We start from the raw sequence: 27087 nt of genomic DNA, 5'->3' as shown, positions 1-27087 counted from the left end.
CAAACTACCTCCATGATATTGTGATTCAGCTTCAGTTTATTGGTCCTCATCCAGTTGGTGGCGCAGAGCAATATTCCCCCAGCACCACCATCTGGAAATAACCAACCAGGGTAGGTATGGGATCACTGAAGAACTAGGCCACCAATTCCTATTTTGGTCAGCAAAGCCAAAAGGATACCATGGTTGATGATATGAGAAGTCACTGAGAGGACCAGGAGAATTAAATAGGCCTCATTCTTCCTGTTCTCCTGGCAGAGGTGATCAAGATAACCAAAGTTGTCTTAGTGCCAAATTCAGGACGGAAACTGGATTGAAATGTATCCAGATAATTGGCTTGAGCACCTTGCTCAAAAAGGATATGTTTACATCCTGTCAATAATTGGAAAAATCATCAGCATCCAAGGAGGTTTTTTTTCAGGAGGGGTCACATGACTGACTCCTTCAGGCCACTCCATCTCATGAAGAGTGTATGAGTTAAAATATGGTGTTACTTTTGATACAGGATATTAATGGTCAGCCCCTTCCTCTGTTGCTCATGGTTACCAAAGCTCGGTTGTTCATGGTTGGCTTACTTCCTTTTACCTTTCTCTTAAATTCTCAGCATTAGTGCATGTGCATGGAAGCACCTATGCACTTCATCAAGCAATCTGGTCAATGTACATATTCCTTCATTTAGGAATATGCACAACCAGCAAAACATTCAGCATGAATGTTGTATAGGAAGAAATTAATTTGTGGTGGCAAAGCTTTGACCTATAGAACCCACATAGATAGCCAAGCTGCCCTAGATGTCATCTGTATCATCCTGACAAATGGCAAGGAGAATTTTACCACACATTAGGTACAGACATATGGTAAAATGGTAACCTGTATACTGTAGTGTGGTCAGAAGAGGTCAAATCTGCTTTTTTTTTTCACCTGAAGTTGTAGACCCAAATGGTTGGGTGAGGCCTAGAACCTTCCTAAAGTTCATTAGGCTAAGAGTTGTGCCAGAGCCAGAAAGCCTCATTAGCTACCCTTCTAATGTAGCTAGTAGATCAGGTTGGAAGGTAGCAGGTGCGTGTCATAACTCAGGGTACCTTTTCCCCACCTTCAAGAGGAGAAGCCTCTGACATAGATCTCTAGATCCAGAAGAGGATGTGGCTGCAGAAGTACCCATTGACATCCCTCTCCCCTCAGGGACCTCAGCCCCTGAAGAGTTCCTGGGACCAGTGCTCTGCTTATGGAAGAAGTCACATTGCCATCCTCAGATTCCAAGGACTCCAGTTCTGAAGCCACCACCGTGCCCCAGTTACCTCCATGCTGTCGCAGCCAGAGGCTTCCAAAGCAAGCCTGGACCCTTTAAGGGGGAAGGCCTAATGTAGTCTGTGGGAGGAGCCAGCAGCCTCTAGGAAGCGCAAATCCTATGTAAGGCTCTGAGTCCACCAGTTGTTGGAGCAACATACAAGCTGAGTTTGTCTGGCTTCCAACCTAAGCCTACTTGGAGCTCTCTGTTGTGCTCTCCACTCCTTGCTTTATCTATCTAGTATCTGACCTTGGCTTTGTCTGACCTTGCCATTGGACACTTCCTGGTGTTGACCATCTTGGAACTCCACCCTTGCTGTGCCCAACCATGCCTATTGGATCTGAATCCTTTTTTGTTAATTGTATCCCTGAGAACTCGGGTACAGGAGTACCTTCAGCTGGGTTAACCTCCATTCTCAAGATGTCCCATGGCCTGAAATGGTACAGCAAGCAAGAAAGGTGACCTATCAGGCATTGCAATGTCCAGCGCACAGTCAGTACACCCAGCTTAGATGGCTCTCAGCTCTCCCAGGCCTGATGCTCTTTGTACACTTCAGTAACAGCTGCTTGGACCACCTTGGACAGGGGAGCCCAAACCATCATCCCTGTTTCCTTGCCCTTGTCTGCTTCTGCTAGGGTTTAGCCTCCAGCACATGGAGGACCCAAGGTGTGCAAAACCTAGAGAGTTGCTTTGGCGTATGGCTCCTTATGTATGTGTTTTAACAGTATTATGCCAGTACAGTTTCCTTGCTTTCATTGCAGCAGTAGTAGGAGCAGTATCTCAAGAGGTAAGCATTATTTGAAGGTAGAGGTAGAGCATTAATCATATTCTTCAAGACAAAAGGAATACAATTTTATTATACTTATGGGACACTTTCTAGCACAACTAATAACCTCACTTCCCCCTGCCCATGAGTCATTTTGTGGAATATACTTGATATCCAAGTTTCAAACTATTATTTTTGGCAGCTGCAACTGCACAAAGTGTTCATCTTCCTTTAAATTTACAAAGCTAAGCCATTAGTAATAACCCCATCCACCCACAAGAACAAATAACATGATATGCCTAGAAATATACAATTAAATCAGTTTAAATTCCCAAATCCAGTTCCCAAAGCCCTCAGCCACTGTAAACCCCATGCATTTCAATGGGACATTCTCCCTTGGAAGACCTTTGTGTGTCCGCCTATAAATCTCTTTTTAATATTTCACATTACAGAGTTTGATATTTTGGTATTTTGGTGACTCCTAAAACCTATCATTCTTTAAGGGGGTCACTAAAGGATGAAAGTGCAGTTATTATTTTATAACATGCATTAAATTTTCAATATATCCTGCGTATTTGCTGACATAAAGGGCTTTTATGTATTACACACATTAAAATAAAGGATTATGTGCAAAGAAACCTGCTTTCTTTTGCTGCTTTGCTTTTTAATAGCTATGTAAAAGAAATCTTGCCTCTTTAAACAGTTAATTCAACCTTCCCAGTAATTATTCGGCCAATCCCTGTGTGTAACAAAATGTCTTCGAGAAGTTTAAGGTGGTGTTCCAGGTAATGCCACTGCATAAAAAAGGAAATCCCCTACACCCCAATCCAGTTGGGACATGGATAGAAAGGGAACAGGACAGGAGGAGGGAAAACAGAATTGAGCCTCCATCCCCCATCCTACCAAACAGGCGATCTACGCTATTGGTAACTATCTAACTGGTGCTACACCAGCTCAGGACACTCACTGTATGGGGACTTTTTGTGTTCAGAACTGCAGTAGCAACAGTGCTCTGTTCTGAGTGGTTGTATTGAGGCTCTAAAGTTTGTCTTAGCCTGTCAGACTTAATATATTTGACCATCAGTTTCTTATGGATAGACTAGTGGAAATTCAGGACACTGAACTCTAGTGGTTTGAGTACTACGTATTATGACATTTGGAGAAGGGTATGATGGGTGATATTTGCTCTTCTCATGGGATCTTATACGTGGGGCTCATCAGAGCTATGTTTTGTCAACTGCCTTGTTTAATACCAATATGAAATTGGTGGGAGAGTGAGTAAGTTCTGGCGTTTAATGTCATCAGTATGCTGACGATACACCACCCTATTTTTCATTGTCAGCTGAATCAGGGCCAGCGGTGACAATTCCAAACCGATGTTTAGATATGGCGGTGGATGGGATGACACTTAAACTAATGTTAATCTACATAAGAACAAGGTTTTGATGGTTGGTTTCGCTTGTGACCTAAAGGGGCAGAATATCCTGACCTGCCTGAAAGGGGCTGAAGAGGATAAATAGCTGCTCATTGTAATAATTCCTTATCTGTAACAGATGTACACTGGGAAATACTAGTTTCTGTCTCCAATTTTTATTTCTACATGTGAAAATAGTATCAAAATTTTCAGTCACTTAGGGTGCAATCCTATGTCCCCTAGACAACAACTGGGGGACATAGGATAATTCGGTTTCTGGGAACTGAGTTCAGAACCAGGGCTCCAACCTCGGAACCCAGAAATCATGCTCCCCGCTCCCTCGTAGCTGGCGCAGTTCTTTCCATGCCAGCTACATCTCCGTGCTCCGAAACAGAGTCCAGAGACGAGGCAAAGGGGGCGGTCCCAGGAGCAGGGAGGAGAGGAGACCATGGAAGCTGCATTATGCAGCTTCCTATGTGTGTCCTGGCCTCCTTCACTCCTCCTCCCCAAAGCCATAGCTAGACTAGCAAAATCACCCGTCTAGCCAAAAATGCAGGGTGGCCGGAGCACGGAGGTGAGGCTAGCCTCCGTGCCCAAGCCACCCTGCACTGGATACTTGGTAACCTCCAAGTTTGGAGGCTGCCGATTATCTCAATAGGATTGTGCCTCCCATCAAAATCCTAAGAAAATACATTATTTATGCAATTGTGTAATTCACATTCAGTGGAATTTTTGATTACTTAATATTACTTAATGTGTGTATGTTAGTTTTGCATAATCATTTGGGGTGCTTGTACAAATTTTGTAACTGGAGATATATCCTGACACCGACTGAAGTGGATTGAAAAAACTATTAATGTCAACTAGATTATTATTAAACTTCTAAAAGAAATATGTTAAGGATGTGACTGCAGCAGCAAGTTAAAATCTCTACTATTTGCCATTTTTAAAAAAATCCCCAGTAGTATAGCAGTTATAAGTTGCACTACACACATATGTTTTTGTTGTATTTGTCTAGAAAAGCCAGGCAACTAAGAATTTTTTGTGAATGTTACAGATTCCCTGCAGCTTGGAATATTGGGATGAGCTCCAGAAGTCATTTGTTGCTTTCAGAGAATTCAGCCTATCGGAAAGCAAAGTTTGTGAGCTGTCTCTGCCTTGTATCAACCTAATGACCGATCAGAAAGAGCTTGTAGCCTCAGATCTTTGGAGGATTGTCCTGAACAGCAACCAGAATTCAGGGGATGACCAAAGGTAATCAAAATTGCAGTTGTTTTATGGGATAATAATCCTGGTATTAGGTCACAGAGGTGAGGGCCATTGACTCTCCCCAAAATATATTATTTGTGGCAAGAAAGGTTGCTGGCCCAAGAATAGATGGATATACAAACACACAGGTATATAGGTTCGCAGAAAGAATGCTTAAAACATTCAAATATTTCACTGGGCAAAGATATTCCAGTGATTTATTGTGATGGGAACAAGCCTAGGTGAGTCCTGGGTTCGCACACTTCCCCTCACCACAACTGTGGTTAATCTTAAATATCTTTGTTGAAAACAAGCTAGCCTCTAACCCATGGCTTGAAATTGGCATGTTTCAAACAAACTGTAGTTAAGATTAGGGATGGCTGTCGTTGGGAAATCCAGCCCTTTTGGTCTCAATGGATTTCCCTGGAGCCCCTGGCTCAGCTTGCATTTGCAAGCCAAGCCATGGGCTTTTTCCTGGAATCTGAAAAATGTCATGGTTTCCCCCCTAAAATTGCCATTTACACAAATTGCAGCTGCAATTTGCATTATTCGCACAAATTTGGGGGGTAATTTGCACAAACTGCGGCTATAATTTGTGCAAATTACAGCTATAAATTGCTTCATTTTGCGCAAATTGAACCTGTAAATGGTGATCTGCGAGCCGGTCCAACTCATACAGATCGAGTTGGGCCAGCTCTTAGGTTAGCAAGCCGGAGTCCGGGGGGCCAAGCTGCTGAAAGCTTGGTGAACTTCACCCCCCAGATGGATTCCTCTGACATCCCTATTTAAGATTAAACACAGTTTGTCAGGCTTGGATGATACAACAGGCTGTGATTAATAAAAACTGGAAGGAAAGCTTCTGAACTCATTCCCATGGCCATGCTGAATGTGTGAGAGTCTGAGGCTGTCCAAGGCTAATTTCTGTCATGATAAACAATGAACATGGCCATTATCTAGCCCAATCACCTGCATGAAGGTAGAATATATTATACTCAAAGCATTCCTGATAAATGCCTGTCCAGCATAGTGTTTCTGATGTTTGTTTGTTTGCTAATTACGTTTTTATCTTGCTAATCACTTATTTTTATCTCAGCTAATGAGCTCAGCATTCTTTCCCCTGCCCCTCTGTTTTATCCTCACAACAACACTTTGAGGTAGGTGAGGCTGAGAGAAAGTGGGTGGCACAGGATCATCCAGTGAGCTTCATGGCTAAGTAGGGATTTGAAAGTGTTGGATTCTTCCTGGTCCTAGTCCAACACTTTAACTACTGCATCACAGTGGTTCAGAGACTCAACACAGAAGCACCAAATTATTTCTGTGCCTTTATGAATACTTCTCTCCCATGGGCACAGCAAGCCATTGAAAGGTGCTGAATACGTATCTTGATTAGTTGTTTGAATGTATGTCAGGTAGTGATATTGCACACATATACTTACACACATACACACACACACACACATATACACACGGATCGCACATAAAAATAACACAGCAGTTGATGAATTAGGAAAATGAACTTCACACATTTCTTGGCTAGGGTGTGTGTGTGTGTGTGTGTGCGCGCGTGCGCATATATAATACAAGAGAGTCTGGAAATAAGAAAAGGGATAACAAATCAACAAAAAATAAACATCTGGTTTCCATTGATCATATCAGGTTGAAATGATTTCTTGATCTTAATTGTGAAGGAATGCATTTTCATCACTGAGAAGTTAAATATTTTAGACAAGGTTAATTTCTCTGAATGTGGGGCCTTCAGAAAATTATGTTCATGGTCAGCTTAGTACCACAGAAATGTTAACTCTTTAGGAATTGGGCATAAAACTTACAGAATTCAGTAGATTTTTTTCATCAAAGTATTTAAAACTGCAATCAGAATTTTTGTTATGTGTTCATTTGGGATTTATAACCATGTCTAATGTCTCATCAGAGTATGTATTCTCTGAATTTTTTTCACCAGTGATAACCTTGAAAATATTAACTTCTTTTTATGTGGGATACTATTCTCCCTCTCGCTCTTGCTCTCTCTCTCTCCTCATGGAAAGACATCTTTTCCATTGACAGAAGAATAATTTTACTCAGAGGGTACTTTGAGGCATTAAGAGATTGCACTGGATAAACATAATATGGGGATTCTGGGGTGGGCGCAATATAATTTTATTCCCTAAACAGCAATGCTGATAGGTACTGTAGAGAAGCCAGTGTGATATGACCAACATGAAGACAGGTTGATAAGTCTTTGTGGCGGGCATGAGAGTAGCCTTTACCTAGGGTAGCATGACATGGAAGCGGGAAGATATCTCCTTCGGGATACTAGGACCAGTGTGGCTCTGGAGGGATTTCAGGATATGGCTGCACAGCTGGCAGGATCAGGGATTAATGCCTTGTTTATGATTAGGGAGAGTGATTGTGAAGGTGAATGTGCATATAGATTTGATATGCTGAATTTTTACCTTCCAGTTCTAAGTTATCAGTATATCAGTTTAGCTGCATGGACGGATTCTTACCAGACCTAGACATTCTGAGACCAGCTGCTGGTATCCTTCTGTGTATTTGCAAAGTATTATAAAGTGGTCAAGGTAATGATCCTACCTCCTCCTCTCCTTTGCCAGCTTTGCAGAAATACAAAACGGGTATAGTGGTGGTATTCCAATTGTTCTCATCCTTGGCAGCTAGGACATAAATATTTATTATTGTAGATGAAGAGAATAACCTTGGCTTTTCTTAAACTTACATCCCCAAACAAAAAGATCAGGAAGAATTGTCATCCATTAGAAAAAAATGTATATACATCACGGTGTTAGACTATGTAACATTTACAGCACAATCCTATATATATCTACTCAGAAGTAAGTCCCATTCAGGAGGTATAGGATGGCAGCTTTAGAAATCTGTGGATGTTTAAAAATGATTGCTGAATAATTTTTGGAACCATTTCATGGCACCACAAACTGTAATTGAGAGACAGTGTAATGCAATAGTATGCTAATGGAAAAATTACAGATTTCTAGCTTAAAATCTAGATCTTCCCACTTTTGTGTAAATCCTTTTTTTTCCTAAATAAATGACTATGCAATAGAAGACAATGTAAGTGCAAATCTGAAGGAGAGGAGTATTGTCTCAGAAAAGTGTACTGTTTATTTGTGCTTGAATGATACACTGTGATCACATTTTTAAAAACTGCTGAATTCTGAGAGTTCTTTCCTGGTTCAACCATGCTAATGTTTTAGAAAACAATTTAATTCACCCTCTTCAAATTAAAAAAGGGAAATTAGTTGAAATAGCCACCTCACAAGCTCCACGTAGAAGCAATGTGTGCACCAGTGGTTGCAGTTAGCCAAAATAATCATGGTCTCCTCAACGCTTATGCTCAAGATGCAGCGTCGCAAACGTTCACATCCCGTGATAAGCACCAGGATATGTCGGAGCAATGCTTTCGGAATATTTTTCCCCTCACAGCTCTGAAAGTGAATCAGGCTCACAGAGCGCGTGTGATCAGCTTGTGACTCCTACTGCTTTAGCAGCCTGCACCAGGGTGGACTCCTGCTTTACCCCTTGGTTTGTGCCTGCCCTTGGGGTTTCAATCCAGTTTCCTCATTTGGAACTTCACCTTTGCCACCATCTGGAGCAGCTGGGCACAGGTATGTATCATATACACTCAAGAAGGAGACTGTAAGGGTTGTTTTTACATTTACTCATCATCACCCCACCTGCTTTATATTTGCAGTTCCCTCATTCCTGGAACCATATGCTCAGATAACTTACACCTACTTATCGGTAGCAGGAATGCATAGGAAAGAGAGTGTGTTTAGATCCAGTAACTCCAGAAGGTGCTGCATTTTCTAAGCCCTGACTAATGGTCACAAGTGCCCCCTTCACTTTACTCTGAGCCATCTGATAGAACCAATTCAGCCTTTTACATTTGACTGCATGCTTGCGCTGCTGCTGCAAGTTTTTACATCCACTTCAGCAAAGAGATACTAAAGAAAATTCCAAGCACTGGAACCTCAGTTGTTAGTCTAAAAAGAAGTGGGGAAAGTCCATCTGTTTTTGTTCAGTACTATATGCTGTTGTATTAATGTCAGTTTTACTCCAAGAAATTTTGTTAGATTGTCTGATTTCAAATAATGCTTTCCAGGAAAAATGAGCAAATATCTAAGCACTTTTTAAAAGCAGGGCTTCTTTCTGAAGTAGTTTAGTCTTTATTTACTAACAATAAAATATGGTGAATAACAACTTCTTCTAAGATTAATATACATGGTCTTGAAAACAGTGACTTATGACTCCTTTAGCTCTTCCCCATATGAGCCGATGCAACTACTTCCATATTTCTGACATTTCAAATGTCAGACAATGAATAAAGCAAAAGCCAACTTGAACCGAACACAGCTCCTGTTAGCATATGTAATTTCCTTTTTCAGAAAGAACTTTGTTTAGGCTGCTATTAATTATCATTGTTTTCTTTGCTGGTTTATTCACCGTGGGATAATTAAGTATCCAAACCTGTGGCTCTTGCAGACTGTCTATAAGTTGCAAAATACTGCTTATTTCTAGGATAATGATTTTCTGCAAAATGGAAATAATCTGTTCTGTAATTTGCGTACCCATTTCTTTAAAATAATGTCTGCATTTAAAACATTCAATATGGTTCCTTTTATGTCTGGGACAGTTCTGGCTCCTGATATTTTGTTTTTATTCATTTGAGAATTGCATATATTTTAAAGTTTTACTTTTCCATTTCTCTTATGCATTCCCCAGCTGTTGACCACTATCTTCATTCTAATTTAATTTTCTTCAGTTTGCACATCAACATTATATCTAAACAGATAGTGCTGATGAGTTTATCTGCAGTATTCCCTCAATCCTAATTTAATCTCCAGCATTTACTTTCTAACCCCTTTTGTTTGTTCTGGTCTGGAGTAGAGGTTTCTACTGCTTACTTGGCTAATTCTTAATTAGCTCTATTTGTTCCTTGGTGGTAATTATTTATTTCTACTAGTGTTATCATTGTCATCGTTGTCATCATCATCATTATTATCAGTGCAGTAGTAGTCTTTTTGTACTAACTAGTGGTCCAATTTAGTGTAGGGCCTTGCTATACTAATTTGTGCACAACACATAAAATATGTTAGCTATTACATTCATACCCCACCTTTTTTGCATCACAGAACTCAAAGGGCTGTACATAGGGTTCCCAGGCAATCTCTCATCCAAGCACTGACCAGACACAGAGCTGTTTAGGTAAGGGCCGTTTAGGTATCATGTGCCGTTCTACATGTCTTGGAACCTATGTTTAAATACACACACACACAAAACAGAACCCATAAGCTTTTGAAAAATAAATAGAGCTCAGTCTAGCCCCAGCCTAGTCCAATATGCCCTTACAAATGTACATGCTTAACATTTGCATTGTGACTTAGAATGAAAAAATAAACAGTGATTTCTGTGGTATGATTACAGAACTTAGACAAGCATGTCTTCCTTGAAACAGACAAAAGTGTACTATTCCTGACTGCACTGAATCTTTAGCAAAGAAAATGTTAATCTTCAATATTTCTCAGTGTTAAAAGGCATGATCCTATGCATATTTAGAAGAAAAATGTCCTACAAATTCCAACATCCCCCAGTCAGCTGGCTGGGTATGTTGAGAGTTGTAGGACTTTTTTCTGTCTAAATATGCATCGGATTGCACCCTAAATTTCAGGTTTGATTTTAATTTCCCAAGTGGTTATGTTGTTTCAAATGAGAGAGGATTTCCATACAATAGTGACTACTTAGGTAAGCTCAACAAATATATTACATTTTCTATTGTAAAAATATATTGATCAGATCTAGAAAATGTGTGGTTTGATCATTCTGTATATATTAATCTCCTGAACACAATCAATTCCTGGTTTGTATTTTCAGTATTGTACTGCTGATTCTCCCCCCTCTTTTCTTCCACAGTGCCACCAAAGTTCCTTCATCCATTTATCTCCGATAAAAACGTGCCATCTGAACTAGAATATTCGATCATTTCTTTCAAAGAACCACATATCTATTTGAGGCAGTGGTGTGATGGATCAGTCTTCAAGGAGATCCAGTTCTCCACTAAGATTGACTGCAAACTTTTAGAATATAGAAATGCAACTATGCAGACTGTTGTGAAGCCGTTCGGCGTACTTGGGCAGGTTGCTGTTTCTGGCAATTTAGCGGAAAAATTACTAGATGGAAATGTGATGGTGGATCCCATATTCATCAGCTTTGGACAGCACACTGTTCACTCTCTGCATAAAACCATTCAAGCTTGGCAACAGGTAAGGGAAACAGTGAAACATGAAATAAAAAGTCAGTCAAGATTTGTATCAATAGCTTGATAGGGTGATAAACCAGGGGTAGGGGTAGGCAAACTGGCCACAAGCCCTCTCTGCAGCACCACTAACATGACTGATAGTAAATGGCATGAACAGGCATGCAAATGGAATACAGAGAGCCATTTCACATGTATTGCCAAACCATAATCTCAACATGAGCAAGCTTCAGGCTTGTGTGCTCCCTCCTCCTATTGTACACTCAAATTCAGTTGTTACTTCCTCTTTAGCAGAAACTTTTCCATTACATCCAAACCAGCAAGCCCTCCAAACCAGAAGTGCAAACCATACTTGATCGTGGTTTGTAATTCCAGTTTGAAGGGCAAGTTCAAACCATAATTTACCAATTCAGATGTAACAGCACTTAGTTTGCACTTAGGAAGTAACTAACTGAATCTGAGAACATGAGGAAAAGAGGGATGGGAGAGAGATCGTGTAAGCGCACAACACTTTTTCTGCTGTGGCGTCCCAGCTTGGAGGCCCGATTGGCACAGACACTGGTTTCATTTCGGCACCAAGTTAAAACATGGCTTTTAACCAAAGCCTTTGAGGGCTAATTAGATTCCCTGAGTTTGCACACTATTTTAACTGTTTTATTGTTTTACATTTTAAATTGGTATTAGCTAGCTTAATGATTTAATATTTTTTTAGCTATTTAAATTATTTATTGTTTTATACTGTTTAAATTGATTTTACCTGTACGCCACCTTGAGATCTTAATTATATAGGATGGGATACATATGTTTTAAATAAATAAATAAAATAAACACTTTCCTGATCCTCCAAACCATTGGTTGGATCTAAAGAGTGGAAAGGTACTTCCATTCTCACACAGTGCCCCCTAAATTTTCTGCTAATTCTCCCTTTGACTGCAGCCCATCCCAGGCCTTTCCAGAGGGTGATTTGACCCTCAAGAACAGATTTTCAGAGGGTGCAGGGGCAACATTGGCAAGGGGCAGATGTCCTGTTGCGTAAACAGAGATCCACGCACACTTCTCTGGATTCCACCCAGTGGTTTGGAGGCTCGGAAACATTACATCTGAACTGACTCAGAGTCATTGGTAGCAAGACGGGCTGGGGATGCAATAGCAGGTTTCTCGTGCCTTCAGTAGCAGACAGCAGCTCTCTTGGACAGGCCTAAAAGTCTGAACAAAGTTCAGCAAAAGCTTTGGGATATCTAGTCAGTTACTTTATTGTCAAACTTTCCCAATAATAAATTATGGCAGGAAAGCACAATAGGACTAGAGGTCCTATTGTTGTTGTTGTTCAGTCATATCCGACTCTTCATGACCCCATGGACCATAGCACGCCAGGCCTTCCTGTCCTGTGCTCTCTCCCGGAGCGTGCTCAAGTTCATATTCATTGCATCCGTGATGCTATCTAGCCATCTCATCCTCTGCCGTCCCCTTCTCCTTTTGCCTTCAGTCTTTCCCAGCATCAGGGTCTTTTCCAGGGAGTTTTCTCTTCGCATTAGGTGGCCAAAATATTGGAGCTTCAGCTTCATTATCTGTCCTTCCAATGAGCATTCAGGGTTGATTTCCTTTAGGATGGACTGATTTGACCTCCTTGCAGTCCAGGGGACTCGTAAGAGTCTTCTCCAGCACCACAGTTCGAAAGCATCAATTCTTCGGCGCTCAGCCTTCCTTATAGTCCAGCTCTCACAGCCATACATTACTACTGGGAAAACCATAGCTTTGATTAGACGGACCTTTGTCGGCAAGGTGATGTCTCTGCTTCTTACTATGCTGTCTAGGTCGGCCATAGCTTTCCTCCCAAGGAGCAAGCGTCTTTTAATTTCATGGCTACAGTCACCGTCTGCGGTGATCTTGGAGCCCAAGAAAGTAAAATCTGTCACTGCTTCCATTTCTTCCCCTTCTATATGCCAGGAAGTGATGGGGCCAGATGCCATGATCTTAGTTTTTTTAATGTTGAGTTTCAAACCAGCTTTTGCACTCTCCTCTTTCACCCTCAACAAGAGGCTCTTTAGATCCTCTTCGCTTTCTGCCATTAGGGTGGTATCGTCTGCATATCGGAGGTTGTTGATAATTCTCCCAGCAATCTTAATTCTGACCTCTGATTCATCCAACCCGGCATTTCTCAAGATGTACTCTGCATATAAGTTAAATAAGCAGGGTGACAATATGCAGCCTTGTCGTACTCCTTTCCCAATTTTGAACCAATCGGTTGTTCCATCTCTGGTTCTTACTGTTGCTTCTTGACCCTCGTACAGGTTTCTCAGGAGACAGGTAAGGTGGTCTGGTACTCCCATCACTTTAAGAATTTGCCACAGTTTGTTGTGATCCACACAATCAAAGGCTTTAGCGTAGTCAATGAAGCAGAAATAGACGTTTTTCTGGAATTCTCTTGCTTTCTCCATGATGCAGCGAATGTTGGCGATTTGATCTCTAGTTCCTCTGCCTCTTCGAAACCCAGCTTGTACTTCCGGTAGTTCTCGGTTCGCATACTGCTGAAGCCTAGCTTGTAGGATTTTGAGCATCACCTTGCTGGCATGTGAAATGAGCGCAATTGTGCAGTAGTTTGAACACTCTTTGGCGTTGCCCTTCTTTGGAATTGGAATGTAAACTGACCTTTTCCAGTCTTGTGGCCACTGTTGAGTGTTCCAGATTTGTTGGCATATTGAATGCAGCACTTTAACAGCATCATCTTTTAGGATTTTAAATAGCTCGGCTGGAATACTGTCATCTCCGCTAGCTTTGTTGTTACTAATGCTTCCTAAGGCCCACTTGACTTCACTCTCGAGGATGTCCGGCTCAAGTTCAGTGACCGCACTATCATGGCTATCAGGGACATTCAGATCTTTCCTGTATAGTTCTTCTGTGTATTCTTTCCACCTCTTCTTAATCTCATCTGCTTCTGTTAGGTCCCTGCCTTCTTTGTCCTTTATCATGCCCGTCTTTACACAAAACGTTCCCTTGAGATCTCCAATTTTCTTGAAGAGATCTCTAGTCTTTCCCATTCTGTTGTTTTCCTCGATTTCCTTGCATTGTTCATTTAAGAAGGCCTTCTTGTCTCTCCTTGCTATTCTCTGGAAGTCTGCATTCAGTTGGGTATATCTTCCCCTTTCTCCCTTGCTTTTCGCTTCCCTTCTTTCATGATCTACTTGTAAAGCCTCATCAGACAGCCACTTGGCTTTCTTGCATTTCTTTTTCTTTGGGATGGATTGAGTTGCTGCCTCCTGAACAATGTTACGGACCTCCGTCCATAGTTCCTCAGGCACTCTGTCTATCAGGTCTAATCCCTGAAATCTATTCCTCACCTCCACTGTATATTCATCAGGGATATGATTTAGGTCATACCTGAATGGTTTAGTGGTTTTCCCGACGTTCTTCAATTTCAGCCGAAATTTTGCAAGAAGCAGCTCATGATCTGAGCCACAGTCAGCTCCAGGTCTTGTTTTGACTGACTGTATGGAGCTTCTCCATCTTTGGCTGCAAAGGACATAATCAATCTGATTTCGATATTGACCATCTGGTGACGTCCATGTGTAGAGTCGCCTCTTGTGCTGTTGGAAAAGAGTGTTTGCTATGATCAGCATGTTCTCTTGGCAAAACTCTATTAGCTTTTGTCCTGCTTCATTTTGTACACCAAGGCCATGCCTGCCTGTTATCCCGGTGATTTCTTGACTTCCTACTTTAGCATTCCAATCCCCTATGATGAAGAGGACATCTTTTTTTGGTGTTAGTTCTAGAAGGTGTTGTAGGTCTTCATAGAACCGATCAACCTCAGCTTCTTCGGCCTCAGTGGTTGGGGCATAGACTTGAATTACTGTGATGTTGAATGGTTTGCCTTGGATTTGTACTGAGATCATTCTATCATTTTTAAGATTGTACCCCAGTACTGTTTTTCCCACCCTTTTGTTGACTATGAGTGCTACTCCATTTCTTCTAAGGGATTCTTGCCCAGAGTAGTAGATATGATGGTCACCTGAATTAAATTCACCCATGCCTGTCCATTTGAGTTCGCTGATTCCCAAGATGTCGATGTTCAATCTTGCCATCTCATGTTTGACCACCTCCAGCTTACCTTGATTCATTGATCTGACATTCCAGGTTCCTAAACAATATTGTTCTTTACAGCATCGGATTTTCTTTTCACCACCAGACACATCCACAGCTGAGTGTCCTTTTGGGTTTGGCCCAGCCGCTTCACTCTTTCTGGCACTACTTGGAAATACCCTCTGCTCTTCCCCAGTAGCATATTGGACACCTTCCGACCTGAGGGGCTCATCTTCCGGCGTCATCTCTTTTAGCCTTGTGATACGTTCCATGGGGTTTTCTTGGCAAGAATACTGGAGTGGGTTGCCATTTCCTTCTCCAGTGGACCACATTTTGTCAGAACTCTCTGCCATGACCTGTCCGTCTTGGGTGGCCCTGCACGGCATAGCTTATGGCTTCACTGAGTTACGCAAGTCCTATTACTATCCCATAGAACATGATTTCAAAGGAAAGTAAAGTTCCATTGGCCACTTTGGATGGATTTAAGCCTGTGTAGTTGAGAACAGAATCTGACCTGATGAATCATTGTAATATGCAGCATTTCATTTTTATTATTATTATTTATCATTTATTACATTTCTATACTGCCGCATAGCTGAAGCTCTCTGGGCAGTTTACAAAGGTTTCTTATATGTAATAAAATTCTGTGATGTGCATGATAGGTTACTAAGGACCAAACTAAATGTTACACAAGACCCAATCACAGATCTCTCTCTTTCTTTAAGTGCAGTTGGGGGGTGGGGGGCTGCTAATTTGAACAGCAAAGTGCCATGAGGGGTTAACCCTTTCTCTCCACATCCTGTCACTGACTGAAATTAACCCTCTTCTTGCTAGGTGAAAAATACAGCTATCTCTATTACATTTGATTTCTGGTATGCCTACCTACCCTTCCCTTATTTCACTGAAGGCATTGGCTACATCTTGCATTATATCTGTACATGAAAAAGTAATGATGCAAAGAAATGAAAAAATGTGCAGATTTCTTCTGCAATTATTCAGAATGTCTTGAATTATTCCAAGCTATTCAGTCCTACAGGAAAATACTTCTCTTTACCAATCCAAATGCCTAAATGAAGTTCTCTGCATTAATTACCCATCGCAAAACTACAATAGTAAAGCTAGAAAAGATAAAACATCTGTTTCATATCAGCGTTTCTTTTTTCAAGGCATTCCATGGTTTTCTTATTGTAAAAGGACGTTCATAAAACAAGAGCTAGTGTGATTTAAATCTTTACAGCTGGTTCAAATATCACTGTGAAAAAAGGGTCTTTGTAGCTCCAATTTCTGCTTTTTGTCATATTTTGAGCAATGTGCTTAACAGAAAACAAGCAAACAGAGTTTTGGATGAGGCCCGTTACGCATGGGCTGGTGGGGCAGCAACTACTGCAAAATGGCCTTCACAAAGGTCCATTGCTTTGTGCAGTTAAGAAGTCTCTCAGACTTCATGTACATATAAATAAAATGCAGTGTATAAATATTTAAATGTTTGCGACCACATCAGAGTGTGAATGATTGACTTGGACTACAGGGTGCCTTAAAGGAATACTCCAAGTTGGAAACAACAGAATTGTATATCTGATTAAGTAGATCCATATGTTACATCGCAGCATATTCCTGACAGGTACATTCTGTGAGTAGTTCGGTCTGATTTATACATGGGGGTGGCAATGTTCAAATGGCCCACAGGAGGATATGCTTCTGTAATTGTTGTTGTAATTTTCTCGTTTCCTCTCATGTTGAGAGTTCTTGCCACCATCTTCTGATGTGGTGGGTGGGTCTCTAGCCCAGAGTGCACTTGATTAAAAACTCACCCTGCTTTTAAATTAGGGGACATCAGACACAGAAGTGGGCTCAGAACTGCTTATTAACGTTAATTGTTAACAACATGTTCCTTATGTGGCTTCCCCTCTGTCACATACCAAAAATTAACTTCCCACTGCTAAGTGTTGTTTGGTGTGTAGTGTTCACAATCAACACATTATTTTGCCAGACAAAATCAAGAGCACCACCGTTAGTTGAATTCTTCGCATTTTCTAACTGAATATCAGAGACAAGTAATTTTGTACACAGTGTAGATGGGAGCTGACATATAAAGCATAAAACAATTTGGCCTTACACCTTTAGGTCAAGAGTTCAAGATTAACAGAAGCCTCTGTCAGTATTTGTTTCTCCCAATATGTGGACTAATTTTTTTCCTTTAAATAATGATGGAAGTTTTAGAAGTGGATTAGGCTTTAAAGACATCACCAGGCTCTTTGCTTTAAAATTCTAAGTCGTATGTTCAGATCTCAAGATGATGGATCTTTCTTTTTCTTTTTAATTTATTTATTTATTAAATTTATTAATGGCCCATCTGGCTGGTCACCCAGCCACTTTTAAGGCATTGATTCCTTTCTGTTAGTAACTGCTTCATAGCCCAAGGCTGCAATCCTATGTACATCTACTTGGAAGCAAGTCTCATTGAACTCAGTAGGGGTTACTTCTGAGTAAACCTGTATGGGCTTACTGTTATCTCTTACAGTGGAAATAAGTTCATTGCTGCTAAGTTTTATTTTGGTTTTACTTTTATTTCATACTGTAATTTTAAATTTTTAAACTTTTATATTGTATGTTACATTGTACTTTATGGTTTTAATTGTTGTGAACTGCCCAGAGAGCTTCAGCTATTGGGTGGTATAGAAATGCAATAAATAAATACCTTCAGAAACACAAGGGACACAATCCAGCCAAAGCACTTTTTATTTGCTTGATTTTAAGCACCTTCTTAACTTTCCCATTTAAATCAATAGAACATAAACATTTTTAACGTTGGCAGGATTGTGCTCTACTGGTGGTAATAAGGTACATTTAAATGCTAAAGTGTAGTAGTTTACTGTAGAAAGTACTTCTAGAATTCTTGTAGGCTTGCATTATTTAAGCAACAAAATGCTGGTCCAATAAAAGCTATCTGTTTATCAGATTTGTGCAGTTTGAACGGCAATAAAATTTTATAAAAAGTAATTTAACATATAGAGCATATTGGATATTTTTTTTAATTCTGTAAGGTTATATAAGCAAAATGAAAATATGTAAACATCACTTCTACAATTCCACAATCTCTTACTGGTTGAAAAATAAATATAGTTCTTTAAAATAAAGAAATACAGTGGGAAAATTGCATATTCACTATATTATTGTAAAGGACTATATTTTTAAGTATGTGTGTGTATGTGTATATATTATTTAAAATAAAGTAATACTATAGACAATAGGTCAGTTGAGTAAACTACCCCAACCTAACTATACCCTTTGGATATTTTTTAGGGAAATGTAAACTATTCTACCAGAGACACTCGTGTTAAATGTTCTCTGAAGTGTCACATAATGTATTAGTGGTCACTTTTTAAACATAAGGAAATGTATATGTTTTATCCCATCAAGTTGCACATGGTGGTTTAACTTTCTTGTTACTATCATACTGATCTCACTTTAGTTAAGCAAACCAGAACTGAATACCAGAATGTCTAGTAAAATGGAGATCTCTGACTCAGTCAGTTAGCTCATTATTGCTCTGCTGGGGAGGTTAGGACATTGCTGAAAAATACAAGCATGTTTTAAAAAGGCTATCAGATCATCTCTTTCTTTCTGTCAACAAAGGTTTGGTCCTTCTTGCTCCAAAGACTGCTTCAGTCATTGTTACATTTATCAAACTGTATCCTATGTCTTAAAATCCAGGTTAATTGTTTGAATGTATAGATGGCACTCCCAAGACAAGACTTGCCTTCAGAACAATCTGGAAAACCTTGTGCACTTCTGAGGGTTTGAAAATTATACAACATACTTTTTATAGGATGGGCTCTGGGGATTCAAAAGGTTTGCCAAAATAGACGATACCTCAAAGATTCCAGAATTGGTAATCAACATCAACAACTTGCTGAGAGGCTTTTGCTCCTAATGATGAAAGGGCTGAACCCTGGTCAGCCTTGGAACAAGTTCAGCCTTGTGTGTTGAGCAAGAAGGGTCCACAAAGACAAACAGGGCGAGCCTCTCCCATCTTTTGTTCATACACTCCTTTCTTTCTCCTCTTTCCTCTGAGTACAGAGAGAGAACAGCATATCTTCTCATCTCAACTAGCTGTCACTTTCCTTTCTTGCTCATTCACACCCCACCTCTGCTTTTCCATGCACAACCAGCTCTAGTTGGGGAGGGGCTCTCTAAAAATTATGTAAGCCAAGATGCATCTGATTTTAAGGGAAGGCTGACTAAGCAACTATCTATTTAAACTAACTAGAAGTTACAAGTTGTCCTGATGGCCACATGTACATCCTTATAGGTTGGATTTGCATGACTTGTTCAAGAGGCTGCAGAGCAAGGTAAAATATACCATTTGTATCAATTCCATCTTGCTTCCCTCTATGCATCCATCTACATGCATAGATGGATGGAGGAAGTGAAAGGTGACCCAGTGAGTTCAGTAGGGAGAGACAGCTTACACCCAACCTTGCATCTGCCCTTGTAAGTAGATAAAAGTCAGTACTGTGGTACTCCCCTTTTGAAAGGAAAGTGGTTTATTCTTGCAGATCCTGCTACTTGATATATCAGAAATGTTTCCATATCTGCATCTTTGGCAATGACAATGAAGAGGCTGTAGTTTTAATCATTATACAAAAAACTTTATTTTATTTCATGTATATTTAAGCCTACTTCCAAGGAACCCAAGGTGTGGGTACATGACGTTTTGTCTTTACAATAACCCAGTAAGGTAGATAAGCTGGAGGACAGCAGTTGACCAAACCCATGCAGTGGGTTTAGTGGCTGAATGTGGACTTGGAACAGGGGTCTCTTTGTTCCTGTCCAACACTCTGTTCGCTATACTACACTGGCAGGAAAAGTTCTTTAACTAGAAGCAGATAAACAAATAGAGAGCTGTATGCTGAGTGAAATTCTGTAGTTCAGGTGTATATTAGGCTTGTTCTTCTCCCTTTCAGTTTTCACAAAATATCTGAAACTCTCCAGACCTCCCTAAGGGAGAATAGAGGTCTAGGAGTCTAGTCTAGAGGCTAGTGGTGCTCTTTCTCTGAAGCTGATCTTCTCACAGATAGCTTAGGTTGTTGATATGCTGTTGAGTCTTTTGATTTTCAACATTTTTATTCATGGGTCTTATTCCATAAACCCTAATTTCAGGCTCCTGTTTTCTCCTTGTGTAGCCAATCTCTTGACATGACTCCAGTTTAAAGCTCAATTTGGTTAAGTTTAATTTATTTGTACACAGTAACTAAGGTCCAACATACACACACTCCTTACTGAGGCCATACTAAAGGTGTTGCACTGTCAATCTTTTCCCTTTTGTTGCTTAAATGGTAATCCAGTGTCCTGTTATGCACAATTAATTACATCAAATCCAATGAGTCTAAGTTGTGTTAAGATGGTTCAAGATCATCCACAACACCAATTCATGCCATCAGCTTTGCCTATTTTTTAACCACTGGAGGATGGAATGACTGTCCTTGTGTCTGAGAATTGAAGTAAATGCAGTGTAGACAACCCTCCCTGACATTTTACTGCTTCTCTTGTTCAAAAGCTTAAAAATGCATGTTGAAGACATGTCAGGTTACTCTGCCCCATTTCCTCTAGTTCTCCATCTGATTTAATACATCAGGGTCTCCTCTCCTCAATTACAATAATCGATACAATGTAAAAATTCTACTGAGAGAGAAGGAGCTCTGTTTTGGCTGCTCCTTCTCTCTCAGTAGAATTCTTACATTGTATCGATTATTGTAATTGAGGAGAGGAGACCTTAATGTATTAAATCAGATGGAGAACTAGAGGAAATGGGGCAGAATAACCTGACATGTCCTCAACATGCATTTTTAAGCTTTTAGTTGGAATATTGAGTTGTATCCAACTATACCTAGGCAGAACAGATTCCCTTTCCCCCCTGTAGCCCTCCAAGTGCCCCCAAATTATTCCTCTGTTTGTTACATTTCTGTACCACCCAATAGCCGAAAATCTTTGAGGCGGTTCACAAAATAAACCATAAAATTCAATAACATAATAAAACAGAATGTACAAACACTGAACAAATTTACGACAGAATAAAACTAGAATAAAAGCCAAAGTAAAAACCAGTAGTGGTGCAGAGATCTGAAAACACACTATACATTTTTTTTAAACCGAATGACTAAGAAGCCTGGGAGAATAATAAAAAAAAAAAAGACTTCACTCAGCACCAGGAAGAGAACAACATACAGTTAGTTGCCAGGCTAGCCTCTTTACAGTTGAGGGACCCTCTGGACCAGATTTAGAGTAGTGGAGAATAGAGGAAGTCTAGTTGTGGAAGTGGAAGTCCACTCATGCCACGTTGAATGACACCCATTATGTATAGAAACAATCACACTTCTTATTTATTTATTTATTTATTTATTTACAATATTTATATACCGCTCCTCATCAGAAGATTTCAAAGCGGTGAACAACATAAGAATAAAACAAAGGTTAAAAGAGTTTAAAAAGTTAAAACATCTTTTAAAAGACAAATCCCAATGAAGTGGAATTCAACAACCCACAGCTGGTCATGCAAGGAAGGCCTCTTGAAAGAACGTCTTCAGAAGGCGCCAGAAAGAACACAATGTTAGCGCCTGTCTGACCTCTAAAGGCAGGGAATTCCACAGGAAGGGGGCCACCACACTGAAGTCTCTTCTCCTGGTGGACTCCAACCGGGCCATAGGTCCATGCGGAACCACCAGGAACATGCCCTCTGATGACCTCAGTGACCAGGCAGGTTGGTAGGGAAGGAGGTATCCTGGTCCCAAGTTGTTTAGGGCTTTGTACACCAGTACTAATACCTTAAACCTGGCCCGGGAGCAAATAGGCAGCCAGTGCAGTTCCCTCAGCAAAGGAGTTACACGCTGAAAAGGGGCAGCTCCCGACAACAGCCGAGCTGCTGCATTCTGCACTAGCTCCAGCTTCCGGACCAGCCTTAAGGGCAGCCCCACATAGAGCGCAGTGCAGTAATCCAGTCTTGAGGTTACTAATGCCTGTACCACCGTGGTCAAGCTATCGCTGTCCAGGAGAGGCTGTAGCTGGCGAACCAGCCAAAGCTGGTAAAAGGCACTCCAAGCTACCGCGACCACTTGGGCCTCCAACAACAATGATGGATCTAGGAGTACCCACAGACTACGGACCTGATCTTTCAGAGGGAGTGCAACCCCATCCAGAACAGGCAATGAGCCTATCTCCTGGACCCAGGAACCACTCACCCACAGGGCTTCCATCTTGCCAGGATTCAGCTTCAGTTTATTGGCCCTCATCCAGCCCATCACTGAGTCTAGGCACTGATTCAGGACTTGCATAGCCTCTCCTGATTCAGATGTCACAGGGAGATAGAGCTGCGTGTCATCAGCATACTGATGGCATTTAGATCCAAATCCCCTAATGACCACTCCCAGCAGCTTCATATAGATGTTAAACAACACTGGGGACAGGATGGTACCCTGCAGCACTCCATAGCTCAATTGCCAAGGGGCCAAGGAATAGTCGCCCAACGTTACTCTCTGAAATCGGCCCTGTAGGTAGGACCGGAACCACTGTAGCACAGTGCCTCCAATACCCATCCCACGGAGTTGATCCAGGAGGATATCATGGTCATTGGTATCAAAAGCCAATGAGAGATCAAGCAGAATTAACAGGGTTGCACTCCCCCTGTCCCTCTCTCGATGAAGGTCATCCATCAGGGCGACCAAGGCTGATTCTTGAGCCCTGATCCTCAAACAGAGAAAAAAGATGACCTCATACTCTATAAAGTGAGATTTAATCACCTCCCATTTATTTATATATTTTATTTAAAATATTTCATAACCACGTGGATGAAATATATCTTAACCTGGAAAGGTTAAATAGAAAGTAACTGGAAACTGAAGGTACTACAGTGTAGACTAGACCCTTGATTTGTCCTGTGATGATCCAATCTGTACAGCCTCGTCAGAAACAGATGCTTAACATTTTTGGAGACTATACTGTTTCCATTCTTTAGTTTAGGGGTGGCCAACCGCTGTATTCTCTGGAACACTCTCTTTTCCAGATGGTGGTCCTGAACCAGAAGTGTATGGTGCTTTACAAGCTGACCCCCCTCAGAAGTGATCAGGCTCCATGGACATTTGGCACTATCCAGCAGTATGGACTTCACAGATATATAGCACATGCACTGAGGCACAGCATTACATATGTACATTTATCTACTACATGATATGAATACAACATAGAAAACATGAGTAGTATTAATGTGTGGAATCTCTCTTTTTTACATACTACTTACAAGCATTTTTCCTTTCTTTATGTGTAAAATCGTCAGAGACTTCTTATTGTACTCTGATTTAAAAGCTGGTAGGGTCAGAGGGAACAGTTTTGGCTTACACACCACCAGTCACCCTAGTTTACCTCACAATCCTATGCATATTTATCCTTCCCTAGAACTGGATTCCACTGGTTTCAATGGGATTTACCCCCATATATGTATTTGTAGGACTGCAGCTTTTATTATTGAATTTAGCTTCTCAGTTTTTAACTTCAGTGGAGTCTAAGATATTCAGTCATATGTTAAGAATATGTGCAGTTAATAGCAAAGTTTATAGAGTTTTGCATTATCTGCATACATTTTCAATCTATAGGCCAAAGCCCATAATAATACAAACATGTGTCATTTTTTAATTTGGCCCTTGTTGCCATTGAAATGTTCCATACACATTTAATATAGAAATAGCATTTGTATTATTTTCTTCAATAAACTGAAATAAAAGGTCAGATTAATGTATTCCACTAAAATGAGTTTTAAACATCTTGCAATATTAAGCTTCCAGTCTTTCTGGCTGCAGTTTTAACAAGAAAATTCAGTAAACTTTCTTAGGGAGAAAATGCTTTGTATATTCTTATCTATGTTTGATTGTAACATACTAAATTCCTTAGATTTTAAATCTGTCCTTTAAAGACAAACATTTTATAAATCTGTAACAAGAAAATCCATGTTTGTGGGTAGTTCTCTGAGCATGTGGGTATGGCAGCTTGACAATATAAAGTTATAGATCCACCATTAGAGAATGCCAAAACAAACTCTGTGCTCTGAAGTGGCACCAGGAATGTCAGCCTTGCTTTCCCCAGATACTACTTTACATAGTATATACAGATGCTCTGTAGTAATCTCCACTGCTTATAAAATGTGGATCTTTGGTTGTTCTACTGACTTTTCCTGTATAGAGCATGTTTATGAGAACAGGGCCAAATTAAACATTTTTAATTATATTGAATCATAGAGCCCATGGCTCTGGAAGCCCCAAAGGAAAGTCCCCTTAATTCCAGCTCTACCCCAGCTACCTCAAGCACCCTTCCCTAGCATGTGCTAGTGAATTGGGGTGTGTGTGTCTGGATGTGAATCTACAAATAAATTGGGGAGAAAGGAAAAAACTAGGGTATAAGCAGCCTGTGTGGGAAGGGTGAAAATTATGTGTTCACATGACTCATGCCCTTTCCTCTGATACTTTATTCTGCCTCTAGAAAAGAAAACAATGAAGCCAAGGGGAAATGTTGAGAAAACACAGGAATGTAGTACAATATTTATTTTACACATAATGGAAAATGGAGTATATACATTTGGGTATGCAGTTACCATAGAAACCAAGTTCTGCTTGGGATGTTCAGACATCCTACAGATGTTAATACATATATATATCCAAGGACAATTTTGCATAACTCTGGAAATTAATAATAGATCACATACTTTACACACCTAAGAACTGAACATTTGGCCCTTTGTGTTTGTCTAAATGAAGTGTTGACAGCAGCAGCTACCAAACTGAACTCTGTGGAAAACTGGTGGCCAAGAAAGAGTTGGCTAGCTAACAGAGGCCTGGCCATCTTCCTTGCTTTTATATGCTTCTATGAGTTCTCTGGCATTTTGCTGACAGAACCTTGAAGAAACAGTAAACAACAAGGGAAGAGCCTGTCCGTTGGTGCTGGGAAAAGATGCTATGGAAGAAAAGAACACTGGGAAATAAATCCAGCTCTAAGACTGAAGGCCATCTTGAAGCTGCCAAGCAATCACCTGGGGGGAAATGGTCACAGGAGAGTCAACATAGGCAAAATGGTTGAGGAAAAAGATAACTAAAGAGAATGGAAATATAGCCAGTGGGCATGAAGAAAAGAGCTTCCATTTGAGTCTGTTGACTCAAATGGAAAAAGTGGAGCAATGTGGTATATTACATTATTGGGTAAGTGATCACTGTGAATTGGCAGTTGGCCTCAAACAGATGGAGAGACAGGATAGAAATACCTTACATAAATGGTAGGAACATCTTGAAGGACTTGTGGCAAGATAGCCACTTGCTCTTCTACTGGCTTCAAATCATTCTTGTAACGCAGAGTACTGCAGGGATTAATGAACCTTGAGACTTTGGTAATTTAAACAGACTGTCAAGTGAGTCCATCAGTCATACAGTACTACTGGTGAAAAGATGCCTAGTATGCTTTTTGCTCCAGTTAGAGCAGCAAACAGGCCAAATACAAGTGAATGATGAGAAAGGATGATGGGGGAGGACAATGCGATATTCTCATTAATTTAAAATAAATTTTGAAAGGGCACTGGACAGCATAATACTTTAAATATCAGAAGTGAATGGCATAGTTTAACAAAATCTCATGTGGATTTTCAGCACTATGGTCCATGTTTCATCTCCACATGTCCTGCTACATATGTACTTTGATACAAGAACATTGTTCCTGGATACTGAAACATTTTCAAGTAGAGTAAATAGATTATATAGAAGGGAGTATGTTCTTCATACATTTGCTCTTAAGCTTAGAGGAAGCAACCATTCCTTTCAGACTTTTGTTTGGCCTTTCACAAGCACATTGATTTCCTTGTACTGTTCCAGTGATATTGCTCATTTGTAACATAATAGCCCTGTTACATAATCAAGGATCTATCTATTCCAACATTCTATTCACACAGTGGCCAACCAACTGCCTTTAGAAAACCCACAAGTAGGAGATAAATACAAAAGCACCCTCCTGTTCATGTTCCTCATTTATCCACAGGCATTGTTCATACAACTGTTTGAGGGTAATATTGTGGTGGTTGCTGCCAGCCCGTTTTAACTTTTAAGATAATAATGGGAAGTTTTTCCAAAAGAGTATCCAGATGTGTGTGGATCCGGGGTGTTTGCCATGGAATAGAAGAAATTGTTGACCAGCCCTTTACATGAATTCCAGAATGATCACTGTTTTGCTATGTTCAAGATACCATGTTTACCTCATGGGAGTGACAGCACTATCAAATCATCCTTTAGCTACATAAAACTTGCTAAGTACTTTTACATTTTGTTTGTACACTCCCTGGCAAAGAGCAGACTCCAGTATGTTATATTTGCTTACATCAGTGCAACAGAGCATTCTAGAAACTTTATGTGAACAGCAGGGTTAAGCCTAGTTCATAGAACTGAACTCAGTTTTAAAACAAAATGAAATCTGAGGTTGGCATTTTGATATTTGACATTTCTGCTTGTAAATAGTGCCTAATTTCTAAGATGTACCAGGGACTTTTGTTGTTTATTCGGTCAGTCGCTTCCGACTCTTCGTGACTTCATGGACCAGCCTACGCCAGAGCTTCCTGTCAGCCGTTGCCACCCCCAGCTCCCCCAAGGTCGAGCCTGTCACCTCCAGAATATCATCCATCCACCTTGCCCTTGGTCGGCCCCTCTTCCTTTTGCCTTCCACTTTCCCTAGCATCAGCATCTTCTCCAGGGTATCCTGTCTTCTCATTATGTGGCCAAAGTACTTCAGTTTTGCCTTTAATATCATTCCCTCAAGTGACCAGTCTGGCTTTATTTCCTGGAGTATGGACTGGTTTGATCTTCTTGCAGTCCAAGGCACTCTCAGAATTTTCCTCCAGCACCACCGTTCAAAAGCATCTATCTTCCTTCGCTCAACCTTCCTTATGGTCCAGCTCTCACAGCCATAGGTTACTACAGGGAATACCATTG

The 27087-nt window shown here is 40.5% G+C and overlaps 1 protein-coding gene across 13 annotated transcripts in view; it reads left to right on the top strand.

Annotated features, from left to right (window-relative positions):
* Window positions 1–27087, top strand: part of VPS13B (vacuolar protein sorting 13 homolog B) — a 623510-nt gene that overhangs the window by 519243 nt on the left and 77180 nt on the right. For all 13 annotated transcript variants that reach the window (XM_084849024.1, XM_084849023.1, XM_084849026.1 and 10 more), the window contains 3 exons: window positions 4523–4719; window positions 8173–8354; window positions 10660–11009. In XM_084849024.1, the coding sequence (XP_084705150.1) occupies window positions 4523–4719; window positions 8173–8354; window positions 10660–11009 (729 nt within the window). The remainder of the gene's footprint in view (window positions 1–4522; window positions 4720–8172; window positions 8355–10659; window positions 11010–27087) is intronic.

The sequence above is a fragment of the Heloderma suspectum genome, chromosome 4 (genome assembly GCF_057233095.1).
Source record: "Heloderma suspectum isolate Gila_16-S chromosome 4, 16-S_ref, whole genome shotgun sequence".
In the NCBI taxonomy this organism is placed as follows: Eukaryota; Metazoa; Chordata; class Lepidosauria; order Squamata; family Helodermatidae; genus Heloderma; species Heloderma suspectum.
Note: the sequence above shows the minus strand (reverse complement) of the source record. Positions and strands in the feature narration are given on the sequence as shown.